We start from the raw sequence: 17,014 nt of genomic DNA on the forward strand, positions 1-17,014 counted from the left end.
TTATTAGTCTGAAATAAAAATGTAAGCCAAGGCAAAAAAGTAAAAACTCAAAATTGATACATTAACTTTAATATTCTCAGTTGAGAGTACAAAAACACACACAAGCTATTAAAAAAAGCTGTAAGTCCAAGCTACACAACTTGATTTTTATGAAATCTCTTAAGGCTTTAAGTATTTGTAAGCTTTTTATCACGCAGTTTAGCTATTTTACTTTGGTGAGTTTTTTTTAAACAGTGCAACATGTCTAAGCAAATACACACAAAAAAAGACTGCATTATGTATGTAATGACAATTCACTTAAAACGTCGTAATATAATCTTAAAGGATCAATAGTATACAGATACATGATAAATGACAGACAGACTGTCTGTACCCACTTAATGAAGCACAGAGAATGGCACTGTAATTCCTGCTTTTGTTCTGATTGTTGTTGATCTCTCTCTCTCTCTCTCACACACACACACACACACACACACACACACACACACACACACACACACACACACACACACACACACACACACAGTGACTTAATCTACAGATGTGGCCTCTTTATTGGACTTGTTTAGGAGGGTTAGCAGGTTCTGTGACATGAAATACGGCCTCTCTGCTGATCCATCGTTGCGCTCCAGGTCCTCCACTGTGACATGAACAGAAGCAGTTATAGGACAAACGAACTAAATTCCCAACAGCATGCCAACACTGAACTACTACTAACTGAGGCACTGTTTATCTATAGTCACTTTTGTCTCTTAAAATTAAATGGGTTCTCACGCAAGTTGTTCACAAGTGTGCAGTGTTGCAGCTACTAGTACAACCACAGAGTACACCTGCTTATTAGTGCAGCAAAGTGAGAAGATGAACAACTACAGGTAAACAAAACTAAGATATTCAGGTGGTGTTGAGTCATGAGATGAATTAAGGCATAAGTAGGAATAAAATGCATATTTGTTTTACAAAGATTGTTTATGTTATCAGACTTTTCTCTCATGTTTTTGTCCTACTGTGTGCTACCTGTTCTGATATGTAAAACTCCTTCCTCACTGCTTTTCCACTAAAAAGTCCACAACCTGTGACTTCTGTTAAGTTTGTTAACTACAGTAAGCAATTAAGAGAGTAACTTTCCTTGACTTTAGACAGAATACATTATAGAACTAATCTACAGATTGAATAGGGATTCTTGGGACACGTAAATTGCAAAACCTTTGGAGTGCCCCTTTTAGATAAACTCAAAGTGGTAGCTGAGTTCAGACATGAAACCTCACCTGTTTCTGGCTGCCAAACCACCTCGACCCACATGTTTACCCATTAACAGAACTACTGTGATTAAATACAATCACCTTTAATCGAGCTTTACATCCAGTAAATACGGAATGTCATCAGTAACTTGAGTGGAAAATCATCTTACAACTTTCACACTGTGACAAACATGAAAAAAGGTACAAAAGCATCCAGAGACTTAAAGATGTTAGTTGCGAGCATCCAGAAAGGCCATGTTTACACCATGCAGCACTTAGAGAGGGAGAGACAGAGAGAGACAAAGAGAGGATAGGGACAGAGCAAGGTAGTGTGTTCATTGAACAACTGGGGCGTCCGCAGCATAGATCACGGTGGCTGAGTCAAGGTCACACAATCACAGGACTTACGCCAGTCTGAAATACCAAGGCAAGTAGGTGGCTATACAATACGCGGACCCACTTCATGGTGAGGATCCCTACTGAAGCAAAAAATACATAATAGACATCCACTGCTGTATATACACACACACAAGTCCATAGGAAAGAAAGATCCAATAATATTACAGAATGTCAAACATGTCTCTATTGTTTTGGCGTCAGCTGGTGTTATTGTAAACAGTGAAAGAGATCCACCATTGATTGAGATGTCTTTGTTCTGACTGTAAACATTGTACATAGGTGTTTCTGTAGTGCATCCATTAACAGCTTTAAGACAACAAATATTAGTGACAGTAATCAGGCACAGGGTCAGCACTCACAATGTTCTACAGATCTTCACAATACCAAAACCAACACTGTTCTAAAACCAACACAACAGAGCATTTTTTATTGTCAAGCTACAGATATGCACTGGGCGGTTGACTTGCCTCTGATCTCTTATGTCAATCACAACTCTGTCCAGCTGGAAGCCACATCACTCATCTAGAAAGGCCATCTGAAATTTTAGTTTGCTTAATGGCGTACATTTAACAGGTCCATACCACAAAGCTGTAAGTACAGTTCTTTCATTCTTTATGCTCGACGAGGTTTTACCAAGCCTCACTATTCTGCTGTGACATTAACATCTACTCCTGTGGCTTGGCGGGGGGATTATCTTCCTTGGATTCTTCTTTTTCCACTTCTTTTTCACCAGTCTCCTCTTTAGCAGCCTCCGCAGCTGGAGGTGACGCCTCCTCCGTCTTCTTCTCTGGTTTCTCCTCCTGGTCTTCTGTCGGTTCTTTCACCTCTTCTTCTTTCTTTTCAGCCTCCTCTGTCTGACTGACTTTTTTTTCCGTTTCTGTTTTCTCCTCTTCTGGCTCTTCAGCATCTGTCTTGCTCTTCAGTGGCTGCTCTTCTTCGTTGTCCTGCTTGAGCACCTCCTGCTGTTTCAGTTGAATTTCTCCATCTTGCGGCTGCTGCTGCAGAGGCGTCTCCTCCTCCAGTTTCACGTCATCCATTTGCTTTGCAGAATCTGCCTGCTCAACACCATCTTGGTCGTCCTCCTTTGTTTTGGAGAGGATATCGTGCAGTTCAGGGGACATGAAGTAAGGCCTTTCAGAGGAGCCATCGTTTCTTTCCAAGTCCTCACCTTTTGCGGTTTGGGGATGTGTGTGTATTGTGTTTGATTGGGTTAATGGAAAATTAGGGGGGGAAATGTAAACATGGAAATAAAGGGAATGTGTGAAAATAAAAGTAAAGTGAAATTAATGAGGAAAATGAGAAAAAGAGAAGAGCAGTCAGAAACATGTCAGGAAGAAGAAACCAACAGCTCAGCTTGATGTAGTTTTATAGGTGCTTGAAAAAAAGGAGGACGAGATTTCTACAAAATGCAAAGTTACTCACAGAAGCAGAGGAAGAGTGTGTCCACACACATGGCGTAGACGCTGAAGAAACCATGGGCAATGAGGTAAGATCCCACCACCACGGTCTATATGGACAAAATCACAAATGTCAGGGCAACAGAACCTACACGTGAGCTTAAATATGAGGGATTGAATCATACAAAAGCAATAGTTTCTTACGAGTATTGGAACCCAATAGTAGTTCAAAGTTGGAGCAGCATCCTGTGCTGCTTTAATTCTTCCAGAGAAGAAGAAGAAAGAGAAGATCCCTGTATAAAAACAAATTGAAGTTCAAAGACACACAGAGATCTCCAGTGGTTTATAAAATACAGAATCTGGGTCCAAAACTAAAAGTCCCTTACCAACAATGCCAACAACGAGGAGCTTCCCGAGAAACAGCAAGAAGTCTGTGACTTTATCTAAAACAGCCACCCTATGTTGAAATGGGAACCGTGCAGAATGTGAGAGGGCATCAAACTAACTAGGCTGAGAATAGCTTAAATAGCAAATGCTCTAGTCTCATACTTCATATTATTTCATGAAATCCCACCTGACAATATTTCTCATGAGAAGGAAAAATGCATCTCGAGCTGAGGTACAGAAATTTTTTCCATAAACGGCAATCTATGGAGAAAAAACATAAAATGCACTAATTTAAAATCTGACCACATACAACAGCTCTTGTGGAGCCATATCCAGTTACCACAACTCACCATGATGTAGGCATTTCTGTTAAGGAACTTGATGCACTTCTCCAGACACCAGAAGCAGCACTTCATGCAGCTTAACAGAAATTTAGCAAACTTGTTCTGAGCACCTGAAGGAGAGAAGCAAGACTGTTACAACACAGGCATTGTGTTATTTTTATTTCTATATTTTTATAGTTATACTTTAGAAGCACAGAATAATATCTCTCTCTACTTTGGTTAAAACATCACTGATAAGTTGATGTTACCCTGTGTCTATAAATATATCAAAATCAAATCAAGCATCTATTGAAAAGGTTCCTACTGTATGGAAGGGGTTGATAAAATTAGGAAGAAAAAAATATATTTACCAATAGAGAACAAGACAAGGTTTTATAATAATAACACAATGAGTATTAGACTTCTTAACCAGGAGCTGTGCTAAAGGCAGTTTTTAATCTGGCTGAGTTAGATGAAATCAGTCAGATTTCCAAAGCCTTCTCGCTCGGAGTGCAGGTCCTATGTCTGTGAGAAGTTAGTGAACTTGTGTTTTATAAACAGAATGATTATGAACTTTAAAAAAAAAGATTTTTGAGTCCATTCATTAAAGACTGGACCAGCTTACCAAGAAATCAAACCAATTCAGTAACACTGTGGAAGAAGGACACTTACAGACATGAGGGACACACAGAGTCAAATCTGTGGACACTGCCTCTTCTCTCATCTCAGCATTTCTCTTTTTCCTTACTAAAGGTTCCTCTCAGCAGTTTTGTGAATACCTCTTAATTAAGAGTTTACAGCTAGACAGACTCCTGGTAAGATACAATTTTATACAGAGCCAGGTCTTTTATCATTAGAAAGTTTGTGTTATTCAGTCTTTACTGTCCATCTGAAGCCAGGATTCAGAAGTTACCAGCTTAAAACCAACTTCTTATATAATCACTCGTACATGTATGATAATCATGAAGGTACACAGGGTGTCACACACTCAAGTGTATTTATTAAGCTGGTTTGAGTTTAACATTTCTGACCTTTCAACTTGTGATCCAGGTACTCCAGGATGACTCTGATGACCTGAACCAAAGACAGGATCAGAGAGCCAAAAGCCAGGGAACCAGTGTGGTATCTATACAAGAGGAGGAAAACAGGCCAACTGTGATCAGTGACACTGGTAGGATAACCCACCTACTGACACCCTTGTTCAAATGTAGCTGTTTTCTGAACCAAGTCTTCATACTTACTAACCACAGACAACTTTATGTAGTGTAAACATCAGTTCTTATTATGCTGCTGTGCAGATGTCTGTATTTGCATATCACAAAGTAATATCATGTCTATAAAATAGCAGGAATTAAACAGAACCACTTAAAATGTTGACGCATACAAATTCAGTTTCTAACCTGAGGGCACGTCCCAGTGAGGAGAAGATGGGGAAGGAGGGAATATCATCCGGCTTCTTGAAGGCCCAGTAATATGAAGCAAAGGCCCCTGCAAGAGTGACCTGACCCAGGGCCGTAACAAAGTTGGCGCACCAGAAGAAGAGGAAGACGTTATAGAACTGGAACAGGATGAGGTATTTGTGGTAGAGGGTCTCCCCACCGTAGAAGGCAAACATGCACTCTGCATCAGGGCACTGAGCTGATATATTGGAGGTGTTAAATGTCTGGAAAAAGAAAGAAAAGAAAAAACTGCTGATTATTACTAGAAGATTTTTCATACAGTAAACCTTGATGAAAATTGTGACGTTATCCATGTAAACACCAGTTTTGTGAATCATTTTCTTCCATAAAAGGTGTCAAATATTAACAGACTATGTATTTCTGGCTTTTTTGGCAGACCTTTCTGAAATTAGCAGTGACATTTAGAGACATACCTTGGGGTCACAGTTCTTCCCTGAGTGCACACACTCAGAGTTGTTAAACACTTTGTACACCTGCTCATTAGAAGTGGACAGGAAACTGGTCAGATGTGTCAAGGAGATTATTCCACAAAGGGGAGGTAATCTATGAAGAGATCACCATCATTCCTATCTGTCTATATAAAAGGTCTTCCCATGCTCCAGTGAGATAACGTGAATAATTACAAAGTAAAAGGTATTTTTATGTCATTTGCTCATCATTTGAAAATTATAAGGATACACAGCAGTGACGGCCCAGTATGCAATCACCACAGCCAGGAGGGCAAAGGTCAGCAGTGGGTAGAAAAGAGATGACATCACATGCCCAACCGCTCTGACAGAGAAAACAGTGGTTAAGGTGCCATGTCAACATGATTTTATATACATAAATATAAAAGCCCAGCCCTCTTGAAGTCATGTAAGAACTAAAAGTCTATATGTTAATATTAAAGCAACAGTAACACAACAGAATTCAAAATAACACTGATATACAGTATAATTACTCTATAATTCTGTTACCCATTTATCCTGTTAGGATAAATATGTTAGAGAACAAGCAATCTAAGTGCAATATAATATAAGCTATGTTTCAACTCATTCACATGCAAAGTATTTGGCTCTGTAGCTATTTAATACTTTACTAGGTTTACCAGCTATGATAGTAAATCTAAACAGTAAACCAGATAAAAAAGCTAAAATGCTTCATAGAGCTGAGGGAATCACTTTGGTTGGCAATTCTATTTGTTTAGTAGTATTAACATTTTGAATAAATGCAGCTTTGAAATATGTGAGCAGGATATTGACAATTAGAATAATAAATAATAATAATAAATAAGTAAAGATAGAGACAATAATAAATAAATAAATAAACCCACTGTGACTGACCTGCTAGCCTCTTTGATAAGAGCGATAGCGATTAGGATTCTCTTCCTCAGGAAAAACAGCAACAAGATGATGATGACCTCCACAATGGCCAGGATGATCACTGAACAACAGTAAATGAAGCCGATTAACATGATTTATTAACATGTCCTACAGAGATATTACAGAATGAATGTGTGCTTGTGCTTACTGAAGGCCAGCCAGGTCTGTCTGATCTGCAGGTAGACAGAGAAATCTGTCTGGAGGCCCAGATCACGAATGGTGACATTAGCCCCAGGCTCTCCCTTCAGTTTAGCATATTCCATGTAACAGTGGAAAATACCTAAACAGATAGATAGATAGATAGATAGATAGATAGATAGATAGATAGATTTAAAATCTGCTTTTTTCATATTAATGAAAGCAAAACAATGTTAATACCCGGCCAACTTTTGAACATGGACTATCTTACCATATCCAATGACTAGAATAACTAGAACAATCATGATCCAGACCATGACACCAGCCAAGAATCGCAGCAGGACGATGAAAATCAAGCTGACGATCATGGCTATCACCAGACCTCTGTAGGGGGTGGAAACACACATCATTTTTATTCATTCATTCAATTACAACATACAATTATGATGAATTATGAAATAATTTAAGTTGGTTCTTTTACACATACACACACACACACACACACACACACACACAAATACAACTGAAAAACTAAAACTTTTCCTGTCACAGTAAATATAATATATAATATTAGATAGAAATAGTTTTTTTTTTAATGGCCAACATTTTCTATCATCCTGTGTTCTAGTTAATATTTTTGGTTACTGTAACTGGTAGAGAATGGACAGACTTACAGAAGGATCCAATGCCACGACTGAGTGTAGTCTTCAAAGATTCTCATAGCCACCTGGCGAGCTTCGACAACAACATTAGACTTCCTGTGAGAAAAGAAAATGAAATTAAGTATGGAGCCCTCAAACTGACAAACTCTAGCAAAATGTTATAATTAACACTGAGTATATCATTTTACTCTTGTTATGATATTGTGTTAGTGTGTCCTTATCACGTTTGCATATGTAATCTGATTCGGTGGTGTACGTGTAGCTCTACGTAGCATAATAACAGCACTTATCGTCTTGATAAATATAGTGATTATATTGTTTTTCTCGTCATTGTTAGGATGCTGTCTTTGACTTTCAGGTTTAGGAGAATGTGAAATTATAACAGAATCATGATAATAAAACAAGAGAGAGAAACACTGGTTTGTAGAAGTGTGTCATGGATTAAACATAGGAGATTTCTGAAGACCTTAGAATAAGAGTTCTTGACAGAAAGAACCTACTTTGATGCCTCCAGTATATCTGTGGCACTGACATTATTGTTTTCGACCTTAAAGGAGGTTTGGTTGCCCACCACCACCACCCCACTTTTTGTGGTTCCCAAGGCAGGAAGGCAGCGACGCGTGACTGTGGATGGAGAACACGATTACTTGGTTACTTGGAACCTGGTTTTATTTGTTTCACCATCACAGGAGATAATAAAAAGATACAACTGCTTGTTATGTGAGTGGAAAATGTAGGGAAGTGTCTCACTTACAGGGTTTACTGGGTATGATCATGGCTGGGCACAATTTAGCCATCAGGATTACAGGAGCAGAAGTACCCTTGAATTTAGTTTTCGAAACACTGTTTGTTAAAATGTGCATTTCACAGAATCATGTAAGCATACATTGAATGTAATTAATCAGCATATTTACCGGTTCGGTTAAATCCACTCCTTCCTTGCAGTATTTCTGGTAGTACTGATGGTCATTTTTGCTCACCCCACTTACTACTTTCGCCAATGTGAGAAACCTGTCCGGACATCTTTCCACACATAACTGGACACAAATAACAACATACAAAATTGGCATGAATAATATGACTGATAAGAAGGGAAAGCAGCTGTAATGAATAGGAATAGAAGAGCAGATCTTATTTCTGACCTGAGTAGTCGGACACTGAAATTCAAGCAGCACCAGAGGACTGGCACATTTCAGTATGTTAAAGTAGAACAGAAGAGGCTTCTTCCTGTAAGACCAGTGAAACAATATTATTATTAGGCTGGTATAAAAAACAATCAGATTACAGGAATACAGTATAAGATAAGCTGTATGTGAAAAGACTGAAGACGTATTCTAATCGTCAAATGACTCACTCCTGAGGTGTTCCAGCTTGACCACAGAACTGTCCCCTGCTGTCGGTGGGATAAATCACTTTCCTGGGGTCACCCTGAGACCAGGCTGCACGGACAAGAATCAAATATATTAGAACAAAAGTGGCCATCAAATTAAATTGCAGGGTTTGCTGCGTGCTCATTACCAAACAGTATGAATTATTGAAGTATGAAGTATTAGATGATATGTATGCAGTAATTATGAAGGCTATGATTGACAAAATGTGGAGTTAATTAAGGCTGCATTGAGACAGTTTAATTTCTTCTTTCTTCTGTATATTTGTCTGAGTCTTATTCGATTTAGTGTAGCAATGGTCTGGATTATATTAGCGTATTTTACTACTGATTTAAGAAGTAGATCAACATCTGAAGCTTTGTGCTCTCTGACAGGAGGCCTGTAGTGAATATATACTCTCCTGCTAATTTATATGCTACAAACCTAACACCACCTCTTTAGCTACTGTACTTTGTGTTCATCAGAGTGGCTGTTTCTAGTTTCATATGCAAAGTTTATCACATTTATCACTTATGTGACCTAAAGATGACCACAACTATACAAAACCACCAGCATCTAATAAAAATGTGCCCTACATCATTTTTCTAGTAAAGTGGTGTTGCATGTTTAGTGCTGATGGTTATTTATATACTGTGTGTGAAGTGAACATTATGCATAAGACAAACCAAAAAAAAAAAACAAAAAAAAAGAAGAAAATAGTATGGTACTCTGGAGAAGGTGCAAGTCTTAAACAGAAATAGACCATCAGTCTTACCGAGGATACCCACAGCAAAGTACCCAAGCAAGGCTATGATGAAGAGAATACAGCAGAAGATATCTGTGCAGCCCCTGAGGAGAGGAGAGGAGAGGAGAGGAGAGGAGAGGAGAGGAGAGGAGAGGAGAGGAGAGGAGAGGAGAGGAGAGGAGAGGAGAGGAGAGGAGAGGAGAGGAGAGGAGAGGAGAGGAGAGGAGAGGAGAGGAGGCAAAATCTTGTTGTTACTCATGTCTCATACTATAAAAAGAAATGAGAAGTGACAAAAACACACGTCTTACCTGTTGTGAATTGGCCCTTTGAAGTTTGGGTCAAACTTCCTGGACTCCCCTGAGGATAAAATGAGACCTGTTAATGTGTCTTCATACAAAGGCTAGTTAAACCCGCTAAGCCAGAAATAAACATCTGTGTTCAAATGTAGGTCACCCATCACACAGGATAATTAACTTTTTTTGTTTTTACTTCTAATTATTTATTAGGAAACATGTCAGGATATGGTAAATGTGTGCAGTGTTGCATATGAAATTATAAAACTGATATTCAGTGCAATGGTTTCTAAGATGTTCAGTTATTTCTTTTATAACAGACAAAACCTTTTTAAAACATTTTTCTAAAATGATCAAACTGTATGATCATATGGTATCACTTTAATACAAATCAGCACTTGTGTATACTCACAGTTGAGTACTTCCTGGCACAATAAGTGTAAATATGTAAGAATGACTATAGTACCATAGCTTTAACAACTGGTCGAATACAACTGGTAATTGGGTAACTGATCATCAAAAAAATAAATATTTCCCACTTAAAGGGGCTATATTTGGCGTTTTTTATTATTTCTATATACCCTCACTATTACAATGAACAAGCTGATCTGCTCAGTAAAATTTACTTTCTTTTCTTTCTACTGTATTTCTTTCTTTCAAGGAACAAAACATAAAACAGTTGATACAGATGTTTTTTTCAGGTCAGACACAGACGTGTGACAATGTTTTCATCTGTTCACAGCTACTCACTACACAGTATCGGTAGATTTTCCCTCAAAAACATTATTTTGTCTACTTCAGTAGCATTGTAGATCTAACAGCAGTAATGCTACACTGCGATTTGCTGCATACAAATGATTAACATAAAAAAGGTAGGTTAGTTACGTCTGTCAACATTAAAGTAACGTCACTGTCAATAAAATTGCAAATCATCCAAAACTATGAAGGTAGAGCCCCATAATATGAATCTGCATATAATTTAAAGCTTCCAGTTGTGATTATTTTCTGAATGTAAGTCTTGCATGTGATAATAACTTGTGTTTGACTCCAAAAGGTTGACTTTGTTTTTCTGAAACCATTCTGTCGTGTGTTTTCGTTCATTGGCCTGTAGCATCACCCAACTTCTACAGAGTTTCAGCTGACGTACAGACATTCTCACATTATCCTGAAGAATTTTTTGATACACTTTAGAATTCATCTTCCCTCCAATCAATGCAAGGTGGCCATGCCCTGATGCAGCAAAGCAGGCCCAAATCATGATGTTTCCTCCACCACACTTTATGACCAAATCTAGTGCTGTGTGTTCTTAGTAGTTAGTCTTAGTAGATCTTAGTTTCATCAGTCCACAAAACACTAGTCCATACCCTCAAAACAATTTTCAAAACAAAAACAAACAAAAAGTGCACGTCTGCTAACACTTGACTCTAGTTAGCTTTTTTGTTGACATTATTCTAAGGGTTCCCATACTTTTTCTGCTCCCACCATGAGGTTTTTATGGTTGTTCTCAATAAAGACATGAAAGATCAGAATTTTTTGTGTTATTGTTTTAGACACATCATATCACATCACACACATTAATACTCTTTACTTAAACAAAGATCAGATCATGTTTTATGACAAATGAATGCAGAAAACCACTAAATTCTAAAAGGTTTACATTCCAGTGTTTAAGACTAAGCCCATGCATTTGAGAAAGAGAGGCAGTTCTCACAAACAAAAGGATTCTAAGGCCTGACAATTGTGCCAAGAAACCCACAAAATGGCTTATCACAGACGACCAGCTTCCTATCACCCATCACCAGCCTTCATGAAAACACCTCAGAGACAGCAGAGGAGAAAAATCCACTGAGCGCACTCTGCCTACAGTGAGATTATCACAACACAATGACATTTCATACATCAAAATGACACGGAAAAAGTTTCACACAGGAAATCAGCTTGGTAAAGAATTTACCTATGCATAAACATCACCCTCTGGAACCAAATCCTTTTGTAAGATAGCCAGATGCCGCTGGGCTATTATATATTCTGTTACATTACTGTGACTGTCTGCCACACCTGCATATTAATTCACATTATAATGTAGTATTTAACTAAAATGCTCTGCTACAGATGCAAAGTCACTTGTTACTGCCTCTTGCTCAAAAATAGGACCTTTCTTACTTCACTGTGAATGTGGTAACACTCACGGTGAATTAGTAGGTGCTCATACACTCCTACTGCCCACACGTTACAGACTTTTCTGAAAGGCATTATTTTATATTTTAAACAGTGGTGTGTTAGCTGGAGCTGATATATGGCTTCTAAAAGGCCATTAGCTGTTACAATTATCAAACCATGAGCCATTAGTCAACGTAGCTTTCTCCGTGAAAAGTTGAGTCAAGTTAACAAGACATTCTGCAACAAATGAGCCTCCATCTTAACAGAAATCAAGCTGGGCAGACTGTTACAGTACCTTGTCTTTCGGATTTTGTCATTCTGTCGATACTTCTCTTGACATTTGTACGTTCCACGCAGTAAGCTGTGTTTCTTTATGTCTCCTTCCTGTGTGAGGTCTGCGTCTTCCAACCTCGAACTCTTTCCTTCCTTCTTTCTTTCAGTGCATTCCCTCTCTCTGGTCCCTGCTTCGGCGCAGAGCTTGTCAGGGGAGTTGCAGTAAAAACAGTATTGATGAGGGAATTGAGAGCAGGGCTCAGAAGCAACAAAGATTTGTGGCGCCTGCTGTTTACGCACACATACACGGTAGTAAATGCGTGAGTTTTACACTTCTGACTATGGTGAGTGTTTGCTTAGCTGAGGTTAACTGTTCTGACATCAAAACAGTCTTCTGGTCCACAACCATAACAATTATTTTCAGCCTAATAAAAGCCACTGAATCAATGTGATGTAGGCTGCTGTGTTCACCGTTTCCTTGTTTCAGCTGCTTTCACAGCATGCAACTGCACAAGAGCAGCTGCAGTCGTCTCACAGTAGTCACATGACCTAAATATCTGTCTCACTTCAACCACCCAGCACTTGAAAAAAGAAAGGGAACCACTGATCCACTACTATGCAGTTTCAATCCTTTTATGTATTTGCAGCTTCCTGTAAATAACATGAACTGCGATTTGCTACAGCTTTGTTCGCCTGCCAAATGACTAAATGTAAATGTAAATATAGAAACTAACTTCCTAAATGATAGTCAAAAATGTCCTGAAATGGTGTCATGCTTTCTTAAGACAATGATTTGATTACAATGAGCTGACTGGACATGAGAAATGAGAAGACCATGCTGCATCCTCTCTGGTGGCACACGACTCTTGTCACGTCTGCCCAGCGCGGCTGCCATGTGAAAGACTGGCACAGCAGAAAATACAATATTAACTACTGATCATGAACACAGACAAACATAGACAGAGCCATGTCCCTGCTTATACGAGCTCAACCAGGTTCTTCTCACAGAACAAACTAAAGTAATAGAGTACTTGGATAGAGATGTCTGTTAAAAGCTCCAGTAAAGAGATGATTAGCTGCGGTATAGTCTATAGATGTAATGCACATTAAAACCAAAGTGTAAAAAAAAAAAAAAAAAACCTCAACCACATCACAACCCGGTAGAAGCACAACGCTTCAAAACATACGAGGTAATGTGTGTGCGTTGGTTGATTTTTGTTACATTTGGACATAGAGAGCAAGCGGTTTGCCCCATGTTTCCTGTCTCAATGCTAAACTAACTAAAGCAGATAACACTTTGTTCATACTTATCTTTTGTAACTAGAAGCAAGAATGCAAAGAACCTTTTTTACTAAAATACTGTACTATTCTTAACATGACATTATGGGTTGTTTAGTATCCTGGTTGCAAATAGTATAAAGTTATTAATTCAGCATACTTTCAGTTTTCCTTTACACACACATCCTGATGACGGCTTGCTGTTGCTGCACTCCCACTCCCTTGCCATCAACTTTTCTGTATAGATTTTCCTTTTTTCTTTACCAAAGAGCACTGGAAGTGATTTTTCCACTATCCATTTGTTGTGCCATCTGCGAATGTGAGACACACAGCTCCATCAGAGCCTGTTCTGTGCCATAAAATTATCGCAGATTATTCTGAAAATCATTCCAGCAGATTTGTTGTAGTGTACGAGCTGCCAAAGTCGTGTAAATGGTTTTGTTTGTTTGTGTATGTGTCAAAATTAATGTGACAGTAGTTTAATGGTGTCAATCTGCTACACTATATAAAACAACTATAAGAAGAGCTGGTGTAAATATATGTATAAATATATTTACTGTATACAACTGGAGGATAAATGCTAAATAGGATAAGATATAGTTTTATAATTATGAGTCTGTGTGTATGTGTGCGTGTGTGTGCATGTGTGGAATGATGTCATCACTGCAGTGATTCACTAATGGGCCCAGAGGGGTTATCAGATGAAACCTTCCTAGACTACGTTAATGGGTTAGTGGCCACTGTGGTTGCATGCATGTGAGGTAGGAGAGGTGCATTTGGTCTCCTTTGCTTCTCACGTTTGTATTTTTCTACACAGAGCATGCAGATAAAAATGACACCAAAAACTCAGCTGCCACTGTTTTAAATAAAAACAACCTCTTTTACATAAAATAACTCAAATGGCTAGAGAGAAATATTTAAGTTGCTTTCTGCAGAGCTAAACGCATAAAAACTGGCAAGCCCTAGTTCAGATCGCTGTCTTTCTCTCTCTGTTCCTCCGAGTCAGTGCTTGGATCAAACAGCAACAGTTTGTCTTATTTTCCCAAAGCAACAGCCAAAATCTGAATAACAAGAGATCATTGTGAAGCGTTTAGCATAAGTGCGTGCGTGCGTGTACATAAAGTGTGTGTGGCGATGCATTCAAGTGTTTGTCAGCTAAATATTGACTGGGAGCGCCTTAACTGTGTCTGCTGAGTGGGCAGACAAGGCAAGGCTGAACACAGTCCAGGCAGTACAGGCTGCAACCTGCCTGCCTGCAAGCATGCATGCTGCCTGCAAGCATGCCATCCTAGAAGTGGGGAAAACGTACTGTAGTACTAACTAATGTCAGCAACCAGGGACAAAACTCTGCAAATAAAGACCGCTGCTATAGATAACTGAAGAGCAGGAATCCAGTGTTGGTCTTGTACAAATCTTTATCTCCGCTTTACAAAGACTTTTGTTTTTGACCTTTTAGCCTTTGTACTGTGGGAGCCACAGAAAAGCGCTGTTGACATGGTAACAGGAAAGCCCCACGGAAAAGCTCCACAGTGGATTGACTAGAGAGGATGTGTACTTAACATTGTGGGTACCTACATTATACATTATGAAAAAAAGGACAGTACTAGTGCCATCTTCTAATTAAATGCCAGTGTGAAGGTCGCTGTTGGCAAAAGTCTATCACCGTCTTCTCATGTAAGAAAAACTGACATGAGGTATTTAGTCGGGAACAACACTGAACTCTTCATGACTCAACAGTCCATATGAACCAGAACCCAGCCCAGACACAAGACTGCCACAGCAGACTGCTGCAGGCCTCTAAGTTGGTGCATGTGTGACACACATAACAATCAGCAATGAGTCATGTCTTTGGCTGGTACAGAGGAAGTATGTTTTTCCATAACGTGTGTATGAAACAAATCACTGAACAAAAGCAAATCCCATCTGTGAAAAATGTGTGTTTGTGAGAGCACATGTGTGTGGGTACGTGTATATGTTTACGTTAGTATATGACATATAGAAAACACCAAATGTTTTTTTGAGTCCAGGGGAAAATAAAATAAAAAATCATGCATTTGTGCACGCCTCCATTTCTGTAGCTGCACAGATGAACCTAATTTGTAAACCCAATAAATACCTAGGTTTAGTTTTTAGTTTCATTTAGTTCTATTGGGTTTGTGCAGACTGCAGAATGGCCAAACACACGCACCATTTAAACCCATGTTGCTTTTCTTCACTGTGTATGTGAAATGAAAAGACTAATTCTGTGCTAATTTTCTTGAGATTTAAAGTGTGAACTCCAGTGAAAAAAAAACATTTCGGCTGCGGAGGATGAGCACGTCTCCAGATCTGCATAAGACTCATGAGGTCCACACCCATCCATCCATTGCAGTCATTGTTTCCATTTCTTCGCCCGTTCAGAGAAAAATCAAAGCTCGTAGTAAAATCAGTAGCAGAAACCTCTTCTTACCGTATTTGGGGTCCGGATTTTTTTCCTCCAGCTCCATTCTCACACACTGCTCGGCTCCTGGCTGCTGATCAGACCTTAGACAGGACAGTTACCATGGAAATGTCGAGGAAAAAAACATCAATAAGTGCAGCAGCCTGCTGGAGCAGAGAGGGAGACCATCCCAAACAAAACTGAAGCCCAGCGCATCGCTGACGCAGAGGAGCTGCAGCCAATCAGAGAGCACAGTCTGATGACTGACGGCTGAGCCAGCCGCCGACAGCCAATCAGAGAGCCCCTTAACGGGTCCAAACTGAACCAGATAATATCTCGCCGCTACTTCAATGGAATGTGGGCGTGTCTGTCTGAGCTGCTCATGACCATTAGACTTTAATTAATAAATACCGCTTTTATGATTAATAATGAATCAAGAGGTTATTTATTTATTTATTATGTTGTTATGTACAGAGACGTGTCTCAGGGAAAGACAGGTTGTGGAAAAAAAAGTACTACTACTAACGTAGTTAAAGCTAGTAGACCTACTTGCAGAACACAAAATATTATCAAAAATATGTCACTTAAATTTCTACCACGCAATAATACAGAAGCAGCAGCCGAAGTGGAGATTCTTTTTTTTATCATATCATCGCTGTATTAACCTGCTGCTTTTTTTCTCAATAAATCCACTGATTGTTTGTCACAATTCTGAAAATAATTAGAAATAATGTCACAATTTCCCAGAGCTGAAGTGTCCCTGTTGAATCCCAGGTTTCTCTACACCTGACTCAGCCTCAAACCACCTCCCCTTACTCACTTAATTACACAGACAGATTATTTGTCTACTATTGAATTCTGTTTATGTGTTTTCATCTAGCCATAGGTTCACCTGCTCGTCCATACTTAAAGTTTACTTGATTAAAATAAATGGTTGGAATGGCTTATTTAAATCCTGTGTTTAAATGTGCACTCCACTTAGATGTTTTATGAGTCAGGGATACCATTACCCAAGTAGATTTTACATGGACCTTAGAGCCAGAGACAACATCAACACTGGTAGATGGATTCACAGACACCTTTCACCATAAGACAAAGAACAACAGAAAAGGAC

At 39.0% G+C, this 17,014-nt stretch overlaps 1 protein-coding gene across 3 annotated transcripts; it reads right to left on the reverse strand.

Moving 5' to 3' along the window:
* Positions 1 to 52: 52 nt before the first annotated feature.
* slc44a2 (solute carrier family 44 member 2) lies at positions 53 to 16,105 on the reverse strand. Of its 3 annotated transcripts, none has more exons than XM_026359727.1 (22): positions 15,931 to 16,105; positions 9,786 to 9,834; positions 9,508 to 9,581; positions 8,720 to 8,804; positions 8,508 to 8,592; positions 8,280 to 8,402; positions 8,120 to 8,186; positions 7,866 to 7,989; positions 7,378 to 7,461; positions 6,975 to 7,087; positions 6,714 to 6,845; positions 6,527 to 6,626; positions 5,883 to 5,975; positions 5,618 to 5,702; positions 5,145 to 5,407; positions 4,776 to 4,870; positions 3,772 to 3,875; positions 3,609 to 3,682; positions 3,421 to 3,491; positions 3,239 to 3,327; positions 3,060 to 3,144; positions 53 to 640 (listed from the first exon to the last, which is right to left on the reverse strand). In XM_026359727.1, exons 1-22 carry the CDS (start codon positions 15,965 to 15,967, stop codon positions 531 to 533), a joined length of 2,142 nt encoding a protein of 713 aa, XP_026215512.1. In that variant the 5' UTR covers positions 15,968 to 16,105; the 3' UTR covers positions 53 to 530. The 3 variants fall into 3 exon arrangements, with proteins under 3 accessions (XP_026215512.1, XP_033181888.1, XP_026215511.1); XM_033325997.1 differs by lacking the exon at positions 15,931 to 16,105 and adding an exon at positions 12,226 to 12,699; XM_026359726.1 differs by lacking the exon at positions 53 to 640 and adding an exon at positions 647 to 2,805.
* Positions 16,106 to 17,014: the final 909 nt, after the last annotated feature.

This window comes from Anabas testudineus, chromosome 1 (assembly GCF_900324465.2).
Source record: "Anabas testudineus chromosome 1, fAnaTes1.2, whole genome shotgun sequence".
In the NCBI taxonomy this organism is placed as follows: Eukaryota; Metazoa; Chordata; class Actinopteri; order Anabantiformes; family Anabantidae; genus Anabas; species Anabas testudineus.

What these genes read in the sequence shown, in the direction of transcription:
- slc44a2 (XM_026359726.1), bottom strand. Translation starts at nt 15,967, where the DNA reads ATGGAGCTGGAGGAAAAAAATCCGGACCCCAAATACG. An exon ending in AAATCCGGACCCCAAATACG is followed by an intron (nt 9,835 to 15,930) that starts GTAAGAAGAGGT and finishes TTTTATCCTCAG; the next exon opens with GGGAGTCCAGGAAGTTTGAC. An exon ending in TACTGGGCCGTCACTGCTGT is followed by an intron (nt 5,703 to 5,882) that starts GTATCCTTATAA and finishes ACATCTGACCAG; the next exon opens with TTTCCTGTCCACTTCTAATG.